The sequence below is a fragment of the Cupressus sempervirens genome, chromosome 3, assembly GCF_028749045.1.
Source record: "Cupressus sempervirens isolate cs-2001-9-10 chromosome 3, ASM2874904v1, whole genome shotgun sequence".
Taxonomy (NCBI): Eukaryota; Viridiplantae; Streptophyta; class Pinopsida; order Cupressales; family Cupressaceae; genus Cupressus; species Cupressus sempervirens.
Window position 1 is genome coordinate 1,100,274,046 of NC_143120.1, and position 20,920 is coordinate 1,100,294,965.

At 36.4% G+C, this 20,920-nt stretch overlaps 1 protein-coding gene across 4 annotated transcripts in view; it reads left to right on the forward strand.

The window, feature by feature from the left end:
- LOC149570617 (ARM repeat superfamily protein) overlaps nucleotides 1-20,920 on the forward strand; it is a 201,296-nt gene that overhangs the window by 78,657 nt on the left and 101,719 nt on the right. For all 4 annotated transcript variants that reach the window (XM_089823187.1, XM_089823189.1, XM_089823188.1 and 1 more), the window contains one exon: nucleotides 18,717-18,784. In XM_089823187.1, coding sequence (XP_089679313.1) covers nucleotides 18,717-18,784 — 68 coding nt within the window. The remainder of the gene's footprint in view (nucleotides 1-18,716; nucleotides 18,785-20,920) is intronic.

The window sequence follows — 20,920 nt, forward strand, 5'->3', positions numbered from 1 at the left end:
CACTGTCCATTTTAAGATCATTTTCACAGTCAGAGTTGCTTAAGGTAATTGAGACATTTCAACTTTTAAATTCTACATTTCACTAGCAATTATTAATTTATTTTAAAAATTTGATCATGACTACTTTGTATTTTGATCTTAATTAATTAATTAATTATTAATTCTTGAATAGTTTGCTGAGACTTGATGCACATCTAACACAATCATTCTGAGGCAACTTGATGCGAGAACCACTTTTTAGCATGGTTATTGGTCAAAGTTGGTTTCTATATAGTCAATCCAATACAAAAAGGGCAACAAATGTATAAAACAAGTAATTCTAGATGACATTTGTTGGGAACAAGTGAAATATCTTTTAAGTTTCACCAAGCCCATCATTCACATGATCTGGTTTATTGACATGGATCATGCATGTTTGGGAATGATATAAGTCACATTGACTTGATGATTGAGGAAATGAGAGACACCATCAGTAAAAAAAAGCAAGATCTTGATGAAATTTTATTCAACGAAGTTCATTCAATTTGTGTTTAGCGACGGAACAATATGACCACCCCACTACATCGTGCACTTGCATTGACTCCAAAATTTTATTGTGATGAAATTCTTGCTCATTGAACAAGGGTACCACTATACAGAGATGGAGAAGTTAGTGAAGGGTGTCAAACAATGCTTACTAAACTCTTCCGTGATCGTGAAATGGAAGGACTTAGTCACAACTAAGTTCGTTTATTTTGTATCCTTAGATGGTCAAAGTGCTCCTGCTCTTCGTGACAAGCATAAGAAGGATGCTCATGCTTTTATTGCAAGTAAGTTTCTTTGCTCTCACTAAATTTATATTGTTTACTTAGTTTTAAATTAATTCTTTTTGTTAATTTCAGATTTAAAGTTAATTTTATAATTGTCTTCTGCCTTGTCAGGCTATTTGAGTGCTCGCCTAGGGCAAGACATAAAAAATATCAAACTTGTAGGGATGTTGGGCTTCTACACTCTGCTATTTCACCCATTCTTGATGCTAATTTTCTCATTCTTCTATTGGCTTTCTTACTGATTCCAAGAACTACTAATTTAAAGGGCCAAAAGACTTCTAGGTCCAATTAGGCCTCCAAACTTGGATTTTTGCGAATAGTTTGAAAATTTCAGAAAGAAGCCCCCAAACCAATTGTTGATCCTGATACCCTTTTGGATGCCGTAAAGGGTTTTTAGGGTTTAGGGTTCCCAAGGTTTACATACACCACCTTTTTCAATTTGAGCCTAATAAATAATGGCTAGAAATATTTGTTGATCCCATGGGCATATTTTGCTTTAATGGATTGATCAATTCTTACCACTCACTTGAGGGCTTCATTAGGCTCCTAACGACACTTCGATGACTCTTGATCAACTATGCCAATTGATCCCTCCACTTAAACATTGGCTATCAATGTCTTGCACTTGTTAGGTTGTCAGAGGGCTTGCCTAGGGCAAGACATTAAAAATAGAAAACTTTTTTTGCCAACCCCCAAATTTTTATGGTACATTGTACAATGAAGGCACTTTCATGTTCCAAAAGGTTGTGAGGAACTCAGAGTGGAAAATCAAGAAAATGCCATTTATTTGCACAAACCCTGGAATTGGCAGTGAACAACCCAGTAGGTTTGGATTTTTGATTTAATATGCAAAACTCCACACAAACTCAAACCAAAACACAAGAAGCAAGAAAACTAAGTATACTAACTATCTATAGTAAAAATTGCAAATTTCAAACCATCGAAGTGGAGATGTTCATGTTGCAACACAAAGTGTGGTGAATTTGCAAAAGGTTGTGAGGAACTCACAGTGGAAAATCAAGAAAATGCCATTTATTTGCACAAACCCTGGAATTGGCAGTGAACAAGCCAGTAGCTCTGGATTTTTGATTTAATATGCAAAACTCCACACAAATTCAAACCAAAACACAAGAAGCAAGAAAACTAAGTATACTAACTATCTATAGTAAAAATTGCAAATTTCAAACGATCGAAGTGGAGATGTTCATGTTGCAACACAAACTGTGGTGAATTCGCAAAGAAATGTTATCAATTGGCTACTGGATTCCACCAAAAACATCAACCAACCCCTATACAATGTTTTGGATGTCCTTAAATAACCTTCCATGACTTGTTCCAACTTTTGTAATTGACCCATAACTGTGTTTGGGCATTCTTGCATATTTTGCCCAAATGTTGTCATGACAACATTTCAACTTTTTGCATTTCTGTCCTTATGTAATAGACACCCAGGAATGCCCAAAAACTGAATCAATTGCTGAAATTATATTAATTCTAAAAATGCTGCAATCAAGTACAAAGAGATGTATTCCAAAGGCCAAACCCTAAGGGAATGACGTCTAGAATGTTACAAGAGAGGATGAACGTCCTCTAATGCCAAGAAAGATATGTGATTCACACATCCAAACTCTTATCAAATGCAATTCACAATCATCCGATACAATAATCCCATGCTCAACAATGAGACTTTCAGCCCTATTTATCCTTTTCTTCATCCTTCTGGAAGGAACTAAAACATTAATTAATTGCAAGAGCTAGAAGCTTCCTCCTTCCAATAATTTATGCATACCCTAGAAATTCCTCCCTAGCAATAATTAATTAAATGACGAGAGGCTTCCGTCCTTCCAATAATTAATACATACCCTAGAAACTACTCCCTTGTAATTAATAATTAAATTAATTAAATACAAAGTCACCTTTAAATTGAATGACTTTATAAGAAATTAATTTAATTTATTCTTATCCTCCACTTAGACTTTGGAGAACGTGAAGGCTAAAACATGGGATCATTACAAATCCGCCCTCCTTGAAATTGCTTGTCCTCAAGCAATTAACTAACATAATGGACTCCAACCTCCACCTGGATCCCAATATGTGATATCCATATGGAAAAACCAATTGCAAACCTGCATCATCAAGACCAACCCCTGTAGCCTAACATTCAAAACTTGTGCTGATGAAGTCAGAATGTCACCATAAGGCAACTCCATAAAAGATTTATGAAATGTCTTCTTCCCTGTATCCATCCACATAATATATATTGGATTGGAATTCATATTATCACTATCATGCATTGAAAAAGATGTAGCTGCAGGTGAACCATATGTACTCATGCTAATTGTATCAACAATAGGTGTTGCCGCATCGAAATATATGGACATAGGAACAACATTAACTGCTGCAACAGAAAACTGAACCGAATTTGTAGTTGATGAAAACTCATAATCAACAACTTGTGTGGCTTCATTAGAAAATACATCAATCACTGCATTTATATCATTAAACTCCTCATTGGATGGTTCAACTGACACAGAAGTGGCTGCTGATATGATAGTATCCTCATGTTCTCCTAATCCCACTATTACTACAACACCATCTCTCGACAAAACTTCATATGTGGTCTCTTGACTTTGCACACATGTTTCTACTGATTCTGCTGAAGCACCCATATCACCAACATCAAAGATGGGTGGCTTTATACATGTCCCGATCCCACCTGAGGAATCAACTACCTTCTACTCTGGAGCAACATACAAATCGTCAATGTTGATGCCCATCTTTCTAGCCATAAGTTGCAACATCATATCCATTCGCCTATTCTGCTCTTGTTGCATCATATCCATTTGCCTATTATGCTCCTCTAATGAACTCAGTAGCCTAAGCATTGCATTTTCTTGATCTGGACTGGTATACATTTTGTCAAACTCTTTCCCTTTATCTCGCTGTTCCAAATTCCCTATAAGACATCCACAGGATGGCAAGACTTATAGCTTTGATACCATTGTAATAGACACCCAGGAATGCCCAAAAACTGAATCAATTGCTGAAATTATATTAATTCTAAAAATGCTGCAATCAAGTACAAAGAGATGTATTCCAAAGGCCAAACCCTAAGGGAATGACGTCTAGAATGTTACAAGAGAGGATGAACGTCCTCTAATGCCAAGAAAGATATGTGATTCACACATCCAATAATTAATACATACCCTAGAAGCTACTCCCTTGTAATTAATAATTAAATTAATTAAATACAAAGTCACCTTTAAATTGAATGACTTTATAAGAAATTAATTTAATTTCTTCTTATCCTCCACTTAGACTTTGGAGAACGTGAAGGCTAAAACATGGGATCATTACACCTTATTAACACTCTATGACCTCCAATTGGTCTAGAATGACTTCTTAGTCATTATTAGACATCTCTGACCTCATTTCCACCCCATACAATTATTGTGGGGTCAATTGACACATTGTGCCCAAATAGGCCAACCTTGGCAATAATTTGGCAACATTTGACAACTTTGGAAACTTGTGCCCAAACTCACATATTGACTTACAAACTATCTAAACGTACCATTTGGACCGTCTTGGAGTCCTTACCTTCATGACCTTGCTAGGGTCACTACAAGCCAAAAATGCATTAGGTCACTACCACCGAGACTAAAGACATACATATAAGTAGACTTCCTATCATCAATTGAATTTGAGTGTGTAAAACCAATTAGTCAAGGATCTTAGATTCTGTTGTTCAAAATGCCAGAGTCATGTGTCCTTTCCACATATCTTAGTACACACTTTGTTGCAACCCAATGTTTTGACTTAGGGATTGTTATTTAATGAGATATGTAGCTCATTGCATAACTGAGGTCGGGTCTATTGGCAGTAAGATACATAAGGCTAACAACTAGTTGCTTGAATGTGTAATGCCCCCATTTTTGCAGATTCCTATAGCAGGCCATGGTCAGTTCATCATTGTGACCCTCGTGAGCTGACAGATTGATTTGAGGGTCTTTGTTGATAGACTTGCTAATTATAGTAAGCCAATAATGGGTGATAACCATTTTTAGAAGTGCATTGGAGGCACATGTGAGGTGTCATCTGTATTTGATTGGGTCATTTATTTGAGCTTCTTATTATAAGTTATTTATTGACTTTATCATTTAAATATTTTATAATTTGAAAGTGTGTGCACGAAGCATCTTAATTGAAAAGTGTATTGGAGAAGCCACACTTCATTTTATGTTACAAAAGAGACTTAATGGGGAAAATCGACCCATTCTCTTGCCTATTGATTTTATAACTTGGTGAATTTGCTGAAGGTTTTCTGCAAGGGTTTTGCGAGGATTGATTCTTTTCTGTTTGCACTTTGAATCAGTGAAAGATTGTGGTGTTGTGCTCTGAATATCTGAGAATTAATTCTGATTACATTGATTGTAATTTTGGTCTTGTTGTATACCAAATTTATCAAGTTTTTGCTGCTGTTTGATCAAGGCTTTCGGTGTCAAGTTTGCCTTCATTTCTGGGTGTGATACTGTTGCTTTGAAGGCCTATATTCCTAACAGCTGGACGTTAGAAGTCTACAGATTTATACATTAATTTTGGGCGGCCAAATTATTAGCACGTGTGTGGGTTTGTTAAGCCTGCAAACTCCTGTTATAAGGCAGCATTTGTGCATTCTGGGCGGTATTAGAGGCTGCTGTAGCATTGTTGCTACTGAAAGCAATGTTAGGGGACTATTTGGAGGGTGACGTGCAGTTTGTGACAGAGCTGTATGCTTGAATTTGGATGCCAACTCTTGAATTTGGATGCAAGCAGTAAGTCTGCAACAGTAAATTTGGATTGGCATTATTATAAATTATTTTTATTCATTTCAGCATTTCTTATATGTTTGAAAAAATCCCAAAAATTATGTATTGCAAAAAACCAAAAAACATCATCCGGCATTGCAGTAGTATGAACCAGCAGGGCTCTTACAGAATGTGGAATCATTAACCACAGGTGAATCTAATTTGGCTGATAGTTTCAATCCTTTCTTCATAGGTGTAGATGAAAGCTTGCAATCAACCATCATGATCGTATCTAGCAAACTCCTAGCATACTTCAATTGAGAGATAAAGATATTGCCACCTATTTGCCAAACCTCTACAGTGAGACAATAATACAAAAGTCTCAATCTGTCATAACAAATGACTGACACAAATTTTGATTGATTTGTTCAATCAAATGTGTCACAGACGATTAGATGATGACCATAGATGACGAGTTACAAGACTCAGACTCACATCTGATTCAGAAAGTCAAAATCGGGCTTGGACTCAGACTGGTCAAGGATCGGCAAGGACTCGAAAAATCAAAAACCCCATGAAATCCAAAGATTTTTAAGGATTTAAAGATTTTTTCATGCATCTTTTAGTCAGTTAACAGTAACACATACACACACAATTTTGCATAGATCACATAAGTACAAAAGCAGATTTTTGAAGGAAAAGAACTGAATAACATAATATAAAGTTAAACATAGTGTCACTATCAAATGTCTACAATATTCATGGATTATGAAATCCATAGAATCAAAAGCTGAAAACATATATCAAACTAACAGCTAGAGTGTAGAAGACTAAGGTTCATAGTAGCCTATGCCCTCCTATGAATATGCCTAAGATAAGTCATGGAAGACTCTAGAGCCATCCTCTCTCCCTGTGTCTGAGGATGAACGCTAAGGGCATCCTCATCTTCATCCTACCCACATAATCTTCATCATCAAACTCGGATCCATGACTCCTAGCCTTAGGGTCTTGCACTTGATCTCCTTGTGTTGTGGCCTCCTTGACTGCCATTGCTACTGCCTCTGCCTCCCAATCCACTTGATCAACCATCTCCATGTCTTCATTACTTAAGACATAATCAACAATCTCTTTGTTTCACTCTGCATGCAGATCAGCAATCTCTAATATAATCGTTGTTGTATTGGTGCTCTGGATCTGTCTATGGCGAATGCGAAGGTTGTAGTGAACAAAGACAAGATCTTCAATTTTGCACAAACAATGGAAATGGAAGTAAGTTTGTAGAAGCCTCCTCCAAATGCTTCATTTGGCCCCTCTCAATGCTTAAGTGCAACCTACAAAGGTGCACAAACAATCAACAATCGATATGGGAGAGCTAACTGGTTTGTTAACTTCTCTCTTGAAACCCCAATTCTCTTCTTTAACTCTTTTCTCTTTATCACAAGCATTGGCAAAGGATGGAATGACCTTTTTAGGTCAAATAGATGTTATACAAAGCACAAACAAATCACTTAACCCTTTTATTTTATTATTTTTTGCACTTTAGGGTCTTGTTGTCGGCGAGACTCCAGAGCTTGGGTCTCTGTGAGTCAAGAGGGTTGGACTTAGCGAGTCCATAGTGACTTTGCTAGGACTATGCCGAGTTTGAGCCCATAGGCAATTTGCCTCGTTTTGATGGACTCTGGCTCGGTGACTTGTAGAGTCTTGGAACTATGGGATTTATACCATTAATGTTCTTGACATATAAGTTGGGATTCAAAGGACTCCTTTGAAAGCTTTTCTCAACTAAGTATTTGTTAATTTTGATGTGCCATGCTCAAGGAGCTTGCTTGAGGGCATAAAGAGCATTCACCAGGCTACATTGCTGGTGTTCTTAAATGATAAACTTGAAACTTGAAGGATGTCATGTAGAACTCTTCCTTCAAATCATCATTTGAGGAAGGGGCGCTGGACATCCTTTTGAAGTACTATTCAACCACATTGTGTTGCAATGACTAGAACCAACCCGATGGTGCTTATCTTTGTTCTAGGAGCAAAGGTTTCCTCATAATCAATGCCTTCTCTTTGTTGGAAGACCTTAGCCACCAATCGAGTCTTGAAATTATCATGAGTTTCATTAGCCATATACTTTACTTTATATACCCATATGTAGCTAATGGATTTCTTCCAAGGTTGAAGATTTGACAGAACCCAAGTGTTTTTCTTTTGAAGACTACTTTACTTTGCTTCCATAGCCTTTTCCCATCTAGGTATTCCTTTGCCCTTTGAATAAGTTTAGTAAAATTAAGTGTGTTCTTATATGTGTTTGCATCTAGAAGATCTACCATCAACTAGTTCATCATCTTAGACAACAGCAATGGTTTTTTCCCTTTGCTTAGGCTGGAGAGTAGAAGCACTCGCATCCAAATCAAGATGATTGTTTGGATGTTGATCTTGGTTGTCTTGAGGAAATTCTTGTGGAGCAAGATCATGTTGAGGAGATTCAATAACATTTGGTTTAGAATCATTAGAATCCCTTCCTCTTGATGGAGCTAAGGGAAGTTGAACACACAAATTCTTAGCCTTTAGAGGCTGGTCTTAAAGACTCAAAACGGGAGAAGTGAGTTGAAAACCTATGCCTTCATCAAATATGACAACTTCTCTTAAAATGAGACTATTAGTATCCACATTTACCAATTGGTAAGCCTTCTCATTGTCACTAGAGCGTGTGAATATTTACTTCTGGCTCTTGGAATCTAATTTTGTTCTCCTAGTATCTGGAATCCAAACATAAGCTGTCAAGACAGAAACTTTCAAAAGGCTAATGTTGGGCTTCCTCTCAGCCCAAGCTTCCTTTGGGGTCATTCTCTTAATAACTTGTGTGGAGATTGGTTTAAAAGCTAAACTACTTCAACCCAAAATTTGTTAGGACTTGTCTATGTTCCAACATAGGACAGGCTATTTTGGTGATCATATGATTCCTCTGCTCAACATCATTGTTGTGTTGAGGTGTGTAGGGTGTAGTAAGCTGATGCTTAATGCTGTGTGTACCGCAGATGTTTGAGAAATTAGTAGAACAAAAATCCTTCTGTTATCTTACCTAAGAGTAATGCCTTAATCTTCTGAAATATACTAAACAACTAATTTTCTTGAAGGAAAAATATCCATTTTCCTACTATATTTTTTGACAAATAACAAAAACTATCTGGATGCAGTGACTGATGCGGTATTCATCGGTTCATGAAGATTTTCATGAACCACCTGCAAGACCTTGGTTGTCCTTGAAGAGTACCAGTTGGAGAAAGGAGTTTGATATTGCTTTTCTACCTAGCAACCTTTGCATTCACCATGACTCAGAGATTGAATCTTAAGTAATCCAATTACTAGGCTCTCTCAAAGTGTGCTGATTGAAGAACTCTTTGCTGCCATGGTATGCTCATGAGAATCGCTGGTGTTAACAGGTTTGTAAAGAACATTTTGCTGCCATGGTATCCTCAAGGCCAACGACAACCGTATCCTGAGTCTCCTTGTCAACAATGTTGCACTTGTGTGCATGAAAGACGATATCTAGCTACGTGTTGAGATAATGGGTGTTGCACACATTGCATAATATTGTTATTTTATTATTTTATTTTATTATGTAATGTTGTACCTAGATGGACGTGCAACATGTAAAGATTTCCATGGAATATTCTTGATGAGTTGTATTGTAACATTGTGAAAATATTTCATGTAATTATTTAATATTGGGAAAAAGAATTAAATGCCCAATATTAAATGTGGGGTCAGTGGGTTAGGTAGCACATGGTTTTAGCACATGGTTTATGTAATACCACTTGGTGGTTTTGTGGGACTTGCTACTATATAAGCAGCCACAAGGGTAATTGTTGTAGAGAGAGAAAGAATCACAAAGAGAAGACAAAAGGCAAGAGTCGAGTGGGACAAGGCTTGACAGGTTAGCCAAAGGAGCATTTGTGAAAGTTGAAAGCATGGCATGGGATGTGTGGATTTATGCTTGTTCACATAGTTTGCTCGGTTGTGGCTATGGCCATGAAGGCTTCCATGGTCGTATGGCAATGGTATTTTTGCTGAATAATACATGGTGATGGATGCTTTTGGAGGCTGGGTTTTTTCCCTCAATGAGGGTTTCCCAGGGTATATCTTGTGTCACATTTTGTGGGTATGTTATCTATTCTCTTGCATGTGGATTTTAATTTCGTGATTATTTCAGATTTATTATGGGTTATGTGGAAACGGTTATATTCTTTGTTGCCAAGTTTCCTTACAAGTGGTATCAGAGCTATGGTTTTATCATTGTAACCCTAGATTGAATCCATGGGAATGCATGAGAGGATAAAAGAAAGGGCAAGATATATGAATGTTTTATTGCAGATCTGAGGGTTTTGGATTTGCTGTTATGATGGGATGTTAAAAGATTTGGGCATGTGAAATTGTTGGACAAAAGATTTTTTCGGATGTTTCATTTAAATGAGGGTTTTGGGGGGTAGCATGCAAAAATGACCTCCTGGGTAAAAACAGACCTCACCATTGGATCCGGGTCAACATTTCCATAAATTTTGATATATAATATGCCCTAGTTTGGCCATGTTCAGAGGAAATGAAAGAGTTTTTTAGTTTCAGCCCATGATGGCCGTCAAATTTAATCTCGTCGGAATTTTCGTCACTGAAAAAAATAAAAAATGAAAAGTCGTACTGAAAATGGTAAAAAGACTGTCTTAGTAAAATGGCCATAACTTTCTCTCAGAATATCGGATTTCAGAGTTCTTACAGGCGTTGGAAAGCTAATTCAGAGCACTACAAGATGGTGTAGGTTTGGTTCTATGATTTTGAGATTTTGTCAGGTTTTAAGAGCCCTAAAGTCAGATGTTTTTTATTTTGAGCACGGATTAGGGCATAACTTGGGCATACGGAGTCGGATTTTGGACTTCGAGTAGTCAACGGAAAGCTCTTGGAGAGCTCTACACATTGGTTTAGATTTGTTGCAGGTTTGGCATGATTTATTTTGTTGATATATTGATCTGAACAGTTTATAGGTATATTTTGACTATGGTAACATGGTGAGTTTATGGCATTGGAGATTTAAGATTTGATGTCATTGTATACTCAGTTCATATTTTTGATTGGTCTCATGATGATATGGTTATCAGTGTTTGGTTTGGATATGCATGATGACTTATTGGGTCTACAAGTTGTGCAGTGTTGTAAGCGGTCTATACTTACAGGTTGCATTTATAGCTTGGTTATGGGTTGTCTTTGCCCATTGATCTTTCATTATTGATGCATATTCAGATTGGTGGCTTGGATTTGGGTTGTCTATGCCCTAAGTCACATGATTTGCTGATTTTATTCTTCATGTAGAAGGGATGAGATGTTGTTACCAGGTACAGTCATGGTGGAGGATTGTGGTTGACTATGCTGACAGGTTGGACATATTGAGAGCCAGATGCTCGGTTCATGGATGTGATCATAGTGTCATATATTTTGGCATGACATGATTGGTTATACAGGTACATCCTTGATGTTCATTAGCTTGGATTTCTGATTTGGTTATGGTGGTATATCTTCTTGGTTGAGGATCATGGTTATTTAGTTTCTTTTGAGGAGCTCATGATGTGCACTTTGAGTTCTTTGATGGTTTGATGCCTTGGTTGATTCTCATGGTTAGAGGATGGTTTTTCATCATTATGTCATGGATAGCTTGGATACACGGTTTAGTGGGAGCTTGTGACAGTGATGGGGTGACAGTGCAGGATTAGTTCCTAGTTTGGTTTATATCTTCTTGGTTTGGAGAGGATGGATTTTATGATGCCATAGGTGACTTGGTACCACAGTTGAGTGAGATTTGTTGGCATTGATATATTTATTGAGTGTTTGCAGATGTTGGAGGTTTGTCTTAGATCCTGTTGCTGCAGAAGCATCTTTGACATTTGCATGGTGCACTTGTTATCTTCATGGTGTGTGAAGATGGTTAGATCTTGAGGACTCATGGAGTTCTTGGTTATCTTCATGGTATGTGGAGATGGTTCTTCATGGTATGTGGAGATGGTTTTCTTCATGGTGTGTGGAGATGGTTGCATCTTGAGGACTCACAGGGTTCTTGGCAAAGGTGTGATTTATGCTTTTATTTGGCATGTTATCTTTGGTATGAGGATGGTTTCATTATTATGTCATGGTATACTCTTGATACGCGTTTAGAGTCGTGACATGTTATAGTATGTTCATGTGGAGCATGTTATCTCTTTGGTTGAGATGGTAAGATCATGTTGTCATGTTTATGTTCCTGAGGCCATGGTTGGAACTTTGACATTGATCTTGGTTTAGTTTCTTGGTATTGAGTACACTGATCATAAGCTGGATACTTCATGATATTTCTATGTTGCATTTGGAGTTGGCATGGATTGATTGGTTACAGGTGCTCATGGATACTTAGAGACGGTGGTGATGCTGGTTTCTCTTGGATTAGAGAAGTATTTGTTGGGACGGTTGATGGTTTCAGCAGGAAGTCCAAGGGGTAGTCACCTGATATGGACTTGAGAGGAGATTGTTCTTAGATGAGTCTTGGTTGGAGACTTGGGTATCTTGATGAGCATTCTCATTCCCCACTCTTAGTCTACTCGGTGGTTTGCTACTTAAGAGGTATAGCCCATTGTTTCTCTCAGTTGCATTATATTTATGCTTGTCTTTCATGGATATGGATCTTCAGCTATGGTACATGAGTTAGTTCTGGAGGGTTCATTTGAGAGATGGTTTTTAGCATTGGTTATCTCCATGTGCATATGTTGTTATGCTGGTTGAGTTTGGGAGATGGTTTTATATTGGGCATATTCCTTGGATTAGGAATGGTTATTCCTTGGTTTAGGAATGGTTTATTGAGTTTGATCTTCTTGTGAGAGGCTTACATCCATGATTAGTTATATGGTATGCTTTGGGTGTTGTTGAGGCTTCTTGTTGGGGTTTTATGGAGGAGATCATACTTGCACAGTTTACATCTAGAGGTGTGTGTAGAAGGACATGATACATGTTATGATTTGCATGGTTTCTCTGCTCTTGGTTATCTTCCTGGATGTTCAGTTTTTCCTACATTGGATTTGAGATTGGTTGGAGATTGTGATCACTGGTTTGTGCTCATGTTTGTCATGTGAGAGATGACATGGTTATTTCTTTATCTCTTTCCTCTGTTGGTTGTGGTGAACTTGGGAGAGCATTGGAGATTTGTTATGAGAGTTATTCTTGCAGGATATTGGATTATGTATTGTGGATGTCCTTGATACTACATGGATTCACTTCTTTGAGATGTGTTGAGTGGATTGGTTATAGAATTGACATTATCTTTTGCAGTGGGAGCTTCTTTGTATATATGTGGCAGGTATTGCTCTTGAGGCTTGTGATTGCAAGTTATAGATTGGATATGTCGGTGATATAAGATTCACTTGTTATACCTTCGAGGTATGGATAGTTGGATGGGTTTGGCACTTTGTTGTGGGTGCTATTTCAGCTATGGATATTTTGACAACTACGGATACATGTGATTACCTTTGGATCAGGTTATTTGTGCTTGGAATTTCAATTGGTACAGGATTTTATGATCTTCTAATGTGACAGGTTGGGCGGATTTCTCTTTGGATGGCTTCTATGTATGTCCAGTGGGAGTGGCATAATAGGAGGTGAGATCATTCATGTTCGAGATGCTAGATACTTTGATTTTGTTGCGGGTACCAGGATGGAGCACTTGGTGTATTTTTGATCCATGATGGTGGATGTGTTGGGAGCAATTATTCCCTTGTTCATTTTGTGTGGCTACAGATTGACCCTATGCAATGTATACAACAAGTGGGAGATTGTTGAGATAATGGGTGTTGCACACATTGCATAATATTGTTATTTTATTATTTTATTTTATTATGTAATGTTGTACCTAGATGGACGTGCAACATGTAAAGATTTCCATGGAATATTCTTGATGAGTTGTATTGTAACATTGTGAAAATATTTCATGTAATTATTTAATATTGGGAAAAAGAATTAAATGCCCAATATTAAATGTGGGGTCAGTGGGTTAGGTAGCACATGGTTTTAGCACATGGTTTATGTAATACCACTTGGTGGTTTTGTGGGACTTGCTACTATATAAGCAGCCACAAGGGTAGTTGTTGTAGAGAGAGAAAGAATCACAAAGAGAAGACAAAAGGCAAGAGTCGAGTGGGACAAGGCTTGACAGGTTAGCCAAGGGAGCATTTGTGAAGGTTGAAAGCATGGCATGGGATGTGTGGATTTATGCTTGTTCACATAGTTTGCTCGGTTGTGGCTATGGCCATGAAGGCTTCCATGGTTGTATGGCAATGGTATTTTTGCTGAATAATACATGGTGATGGATGCTTTTGGAGGCTGGGTTTTTTCCCTCAATGAGGGTTTCCCAGGGTATATTTTGTGTCACATTTTGTGGGTATGTTATCTATTCTCTTGCATGTGCATTTTAATTTCGTGATTATTTCAGATTTATTATGGGTTATGTGGAAACGGTTATATTCTTTGTTGCCAAGTTTCCTTACACTACGGAGAATGGTAAATTATTTGATTGATAGAGAGAAGGTTTAGTTCCATGCCTGGAACTATGCATTGAGAAATATCAAGTTTCTCTCAACATTATTAATCTGGACATTGCATTTGCCTATAATAGTATACTCTTCTCCTCATCACCAAATCTTTGAATGTCATGTATTCTATTAACCATTCCTGTCGATGAGTGAAATGTTGAGAAGCTCTAGAATTGATGTACAAGGAAGATGATTTGACATGGTCTACAGGTCCTTTGGCCATAAAAGCATAAACGACAGACTCTTGCTCAATATGCTCTGCATCATGGGTCTTCTATTCAAACCCTCCCTGCTTCGACTGTTAAGCATCTACAAATTTTTTGCGTTCTTTATTTTTGTGGCCACACTTGTGAAAGTACTTGCACTAAACATTCTGCGTTAAGTTCTCCTTCCTGAGATTTACCTTACGTTTTTCTTTGTTTGAGGCTTTGGGAGTAAAGGCTTGTTCAGTATAGGATGTTTTAGTACTACTTCCAAGCTGTTGTTTCCACTGATTTTGGTGTAGAAACTTAAGATCAATACTTGCAGAAGTGACTTTGAACATCTCATGGAAGTGCTTGTAGGACCACAGACTCTTCAAAATAATGACTACCATGTCCTCTTCCTCCATCATGCAACCAATAACCTCCAACTGGTTGTGAATATTCTCCTTCTTTGTTAGATGTCCCTGCAGGGACACTTTCTCATCAATCATAATAAAAAACTGCATGTTCTCGAGGAAGAACGCTTCGCTTTTATCTGAGATTTCATGGAGGTCATCATAGTGATTCCAGATCTCTGCAGCTGCCTTGCCAAATGACACTTGAGGCAACTAATCATCCATGGCCAATAATTTGATGAGCATCATTGGTTCAAGATTTTTCTCACCATATTTGTCCTGGTCTTTTTTCGCCGTCATGGGTTGAGACATAGTACCCAAAACCATTTGATTAATGCACCAATATTCAAATAATTGAAGCATCTTCTGTTTCCGTGTGTTGAATTTACTGCTGTTGAATTTCTGACCGCTCTCCAACATGATATTTGCTAGAAATGCTCTCTCTTGCTTTTTGATGATAATAAAATTAGGTAAAGCAAATGACACCAACTGAAAGTGATTTTTCTGGTAAAAGAACCAGTCAAAAACCTTGTTGGCACAAATCTTAAAGTTAATAAATTTGAAAGTTGGAATATGAGGTGGCAGATTGCAGAAAAATAACACTAATTATTCAAAAAACTCAGAAATCCTCAAGTCAAAAAAAATGGACAATCCCTAAGTCAACATCTGAAACTCTAACAGCTGGGGAAAAAACCTTTAGATGCTGAAAGCGCCGTAGGCATTGCCAGTGAATTTGATGGTTTTGATGAGCAGAAATACATTAAACGCGATTGCGACGGAAGCCGTGGAGAAAAGTTGTAGTAAACGTGAGTCACATAGGCTATCGTGAGAGATGGATTCGTGTATGAATCACTACTCATGAAACATGGGTCAAATCCTGATAGTAGTATCACAATTTGACTTGCTGTGGAAATATCTCCTACTTATCACTTGATGAGCTTAAGGGGCTTTCTAATGAATGGTTCACAAGGCACAACACTTGGTGAAGGTTTTGCAAGTGATGTTGCAAGCAGAGTGGGTTTAACCATGGTGACAACTCCGTAGTTAAGCATGCTCGAGCTGGAGTAGTATTGGGATGGGTGACGTCCCAGGAAGTCCTGGTGCTTCACCTTTGTGAGCATCACCTAGATCCAATGAGTGCTAATTGTTCCATTTATTCTCATGAGAGATGGAATTGTGTATGAATCACTACTCATGAAACATGGGTCAATGAGTTTGACTAAAAAACTGCACAGTTAAATCCTGATAGCAATATCACAATTTGACTTGCTGTGGAAATATCTCCTACTCATTACTCTGTTCTAGTTAGGGGTGTTGGTCACTTTGTGCTTAGGGTTGTAGTAAGCTGATACATGGGACGGCTCTTTGGTGGCCATCAACTTTTATAATCCTTTTTTTGATATTAATACAATTATCTCTATTACTGATAAAAATAAATAAATTTGCAGTCATGTTCACTCTATAATAATATATTTGAATGTGTCACTGTGTAGTTAAATAACATCTTATTAACATTACACATTGACACATTAAATGTTATAAATATAATATTATATAATAAAACTAATAATTATAGAATAAAATTTAGAAAAATACCATAGACTAATATATTTATATATCAATAAATAAAAGTAAATAACATAACAACACTTCTAAAATAATTATATATATTAAAGATTTTACGTTTATTTATCATTTAAAAGAATATATATAAATTTGGTGTATATGTCTGTTTTTAAGAACATTTTATGAAACTATATATTTTCAAATGTTTGATAAAAGTGCTGATTTATTACCCTTTTTTTTGCCAAATTTTTGGCAAGTCCGAGTTTCTGCAATTTTTTTGCCCAGCTGAGTTATTGCCGAGTCCAAGTTTTTCAGCTATGCTTCTTACAAATAGAAACTTGGGTGATTAATATTGAAGCTTTCAAACCCCATCAAGTCTATCAAAAGACAAGTAAAATGATCTCCTAAATTGAATTGCCAAACATGCAGTAATCATGCTGTTGTTAAAGAAAAAGTGCCAAAAATGTATATATCGTGCATTAAAATTTACAAGATTGACCTCCCAGAAAAGCTTGGGCTCAATTTTAAAATAATCTAGTCAATTAATAAATAAAATAATATAAAATGATCTCCTATAAATGGTTGCAGTAAAATTTCTAGTGGACTGTAGAGTAGATGACTTTGGCAGCATTTCTACTTCTTCAGCATTCCTTAGCTATGTCAGTGTTCTATTGATTCAGCATTAAATATTCCATCTATTGCAACTAATCACAATAAATTTGTCTGGTGGAAACACTGCTCAATTAAAATTCTCGAAACCTTCTACTAACATATACAATTAGTGCAATCTTTAAGAAAACTTCGTTCACTAAAAAATCCCTAATTTCATCTTAAATTGTGACCCATGTTAAAATTGTTGGTGGAAATCTTTCTAGCAACATTTTGATTTTTACCTATATTTTATGAATGTGTTGCTTGAGCTTTTTAAATTTCTTGGGTTTTTTCATATTCTGCAGTGAACTTTTCTTAGTTTATCAAAAGACAAGTAAAATGATCTCCTAAATTGAATTTCTGCACATGCATTAATCGTGCTGTTGTTAAAAAAATAAGTGCCAAAAATGTACATATTGTGCATTATAATTTACAAGATTGACCTCCCAGAAAAGCTTGGGCTCCATTTTAAAATAATCTACTCAATTAATAAATAAAATCGTATAAAATGATCTCCTACAAATGGTTGCAGTAAAATTTCTAGTGGAGTGTAGAGTAGATGACTTTGGCAGCAGCATTTCTACTTCTTTAGCATTCCTTAGCTATGTCAGCATTCTATTGATTCAGCATTAAATATTCCATCTATTGCAACTAATCACAATAAATTTGTCTGGTGGAAACACTGCTCAATTAAAATTATCGAAACCTTCTACTAACATATACAATTACTGCAATCTTTAAGCAAACTTCATTCACTAAAAAATCCCTAATTTCATCTTAAAAAATTGTGAACCGTGTTAAAATTGTTGGTGGAAATCTTTCTAGCAACATTTTGATTTTTACCTATATTTTATGAATGTGCTGGTTGAGCTTTTTAAAATTTCTTGGCTTTGTTCATCTTCTGCAGTAAACTTTTTCTTAGTATATTTTGCCACTGACCCGAGCTTTTCTCAATTAATTGGAAAAATCTTTTCCTTTTTTGGCTAACAGAAATGCTCTCTTTTTGGATCAATAACATTTGAATTGCTAATCTTAATAATAAATTTTATCATGTTTTTCTTTCAGGAGTCAACTGGCAAAGCTCTCTCTAAATTTCTTTATAGGGTTATGTCTGTTTAATAGTTTGCAAATGAAACAATTTTGTTCACGATATATGATATGTGTTTCAAGATTATATTAATGGAAGCAAGCAGTGCTGAAAGCAAGGCAGAAATCTGACTTTGAAATTTAATCCATCCAAGTTACCAGGGTATGAGTAATAGATATAAAATGACATGAATTTGCCTGTTCGAAAGCAAGGCAGAAATTTGAATTTGAAATTTAATCCATTCATGTTACCAGGATATGAGTAATAGATAAAAAATGACATAGATTTGCCTGTTCAATAATATAAGACGCATTTGACATGGGTACAAGCTTTCATAGTGGAGTAGCCAGTAGCATAAAATGGAGTAGCCGGTAGCATAAAATAACTGTCCATAAATTTACTGCGAGGAAGTTAGGGGGATATGCTTTTAATGTTAGAGCTTTTTACATTAAATATCTCTAAAATCATTATTTTTATGTATTTTGTGTTTCTATGCATGCCTTTTACTTGCTTATGTAAATTGGTTCATTCTATGGTAGATTCAGTAGTAATTTCTTTCTTTTCTTTTGGATATCTGATTATAGTTTTTCTCTATGGAATATTTGAAGTGGTTGATCTCTCCTGCAGGTCTTGCGGATCATGACAATTACCATGAGTATTGCCGCTTACTTGGACGCTTTAAAGTGAATTATCAGGTAACACGAGTGACCAATATAATCAGTGTAGTTCTGCACCTTTTTGATGTCATCAGTTTGGTTTCATTGGATCTTGTCTTCAATTTGATTGTCTATATCATGTTCACAATTTGTACTAGATTATCCTAGCTACTGTATACTGTTGATTCAATAATGTTTTGTTCTGCCTCCTTGTGTTTGATTCTTGATTTTTAACAAATAACCAAAAGAACTGTCATCTAAGAAGCAATTCTATGTCAGGGAAGGTATGCTGATTTGGGTTCTGAAGAGTTCTGTATGCCACAAAAAGATCTTATTTGGTATTCATTGTGTTCATGTGTTACCCGGGGACATGTTCCCGGCCTGAAGACCCCCGTCCTCATACAGGAAGCGTTTCTGGGACATCCCTACCCCATCCCCTTTTTCTGAAAATTCTCAGGAAACGTCCTGGAAACTTGGGGACTTCTGGATTTTTTTTGTGGTGCCGTCGCTACGCCCCAAGGATGGTACGCCCCAGGGATGGTTGGGGATGCCTTGGAAGTCCTTGGGACGGATGGGCACCCCTGATTTTATAGACAACATCAAAACTCATAAAATATTTTTCTTTTTTAATTTTAAAGTGGGTGTCTCTTTCCAAGTTCACCGTAACATGCTTATTACTATCTGGTAGTTAATTCCAGTTATTTGGGGCCCTTTGATTAGTATTTGACAACATTACTTTAAGAATCATGGAATTAATATTGCGGTTACAGTCACGATGCACACTCAGAATTATATACCAGATTGTTTGCAAGATGCTGGGAAAGTCTGAAAAGTGCATTATAGATTTAGAACATGCATCCTTATGTCATTTTTTGGCAATACATCAGTGCTTGGTTGGTCTTGGGTTGATTTGGGTCCTTTGTGGATGATATCGTGAATATTGGAAGTTGCATCAACAAATTGTCTTATTTTAAGAAACGTATATCATGATCATAACTGTATAGAGGACCTTTTTCTATTAATATCAGCCCACTTACAATGAATTGGAAGTGTAGTTTCAAAATTAAATGATAGTAGTGTGTTTCAATTTGGAAGGTGGGTTATTGTTCTTGTTGCTATTGAAAATGAATTCTAAATTATGTTCTTGGGTATTTTCAAATTTGTTTGTTATTATTTTAATATTACATGTACATTGACAATAATTTCAAATTATGAATGCATTATAGCATATTGAGCATTGAGTTTGATTATTGAAATGTTGTATGTTAAGGTTCTATGATGTTTAAATGGCATGATTTATCCATGTTTTCATATGAATGTAATGTATATATGCAAATATCCCTATATATTTTATATTTTCGCTATATTTATATAGCCGTCCCTCTATCCCCAAAATCGGTAATCTTTTTTGCTGTCCCTGGAACCTGTCTTACTGTCCCTTGTCGTCCCCCTCTCGGAAACTCGGGGGAACATAGTTGTGTTCCTTATTCCAATTTTCAGTTATATTTCTGCAATCTGGTAGTGTAGAATAAGTAGCAAACATTATGGCACTGTTGCTTTTGTAAACACTAGTCATCAAATATAGGTTAAAAGAAACATCAGCCAATAAATATTGACGAAGATGTTACAAAGATGGCAAAATAAATGGGTCAACTTATTGAAAAAGCCGTGCAAGTGAATCATGAATGTGAGGACATTAGTTCAAGAGATCTCAAGTATTTGTGGGTCCTTTCTTTATGATAATATGATCTTGAAGAAGCTTAAAGAAACTAGTTGCCTTAAGATGCCATTTGGAACAATATGGTAGTATTTGAAGGCATTAACTCTTTGATTGATTGCTTGCTCCACTCCTTGCTTGACATTATACCATGTTGCAAGATTTACGTGTTGAACGTGACCATAAGCATTAACAACAAAGCCTAAAAGGATATGAAGGAAAGGGTTCCCCCCAAGAAAGAGCAAAGATTACTGGGTCAATAAGAAACCTCAAGAAATTAAATGCCATTTACAAAGGCACAAAAAATAGTCAAACTATTCAATAAACATTCTAATTAATTAGACAACAAGAAAGAATACAATCATTGTAAGAGGCGGCCTCTTATAGGAGGCTAGGGCCATAAGTAGAGTATATAGAGAGAAAGATGTAGTAAATGCATAAGAGCCAAAGCCAAAACA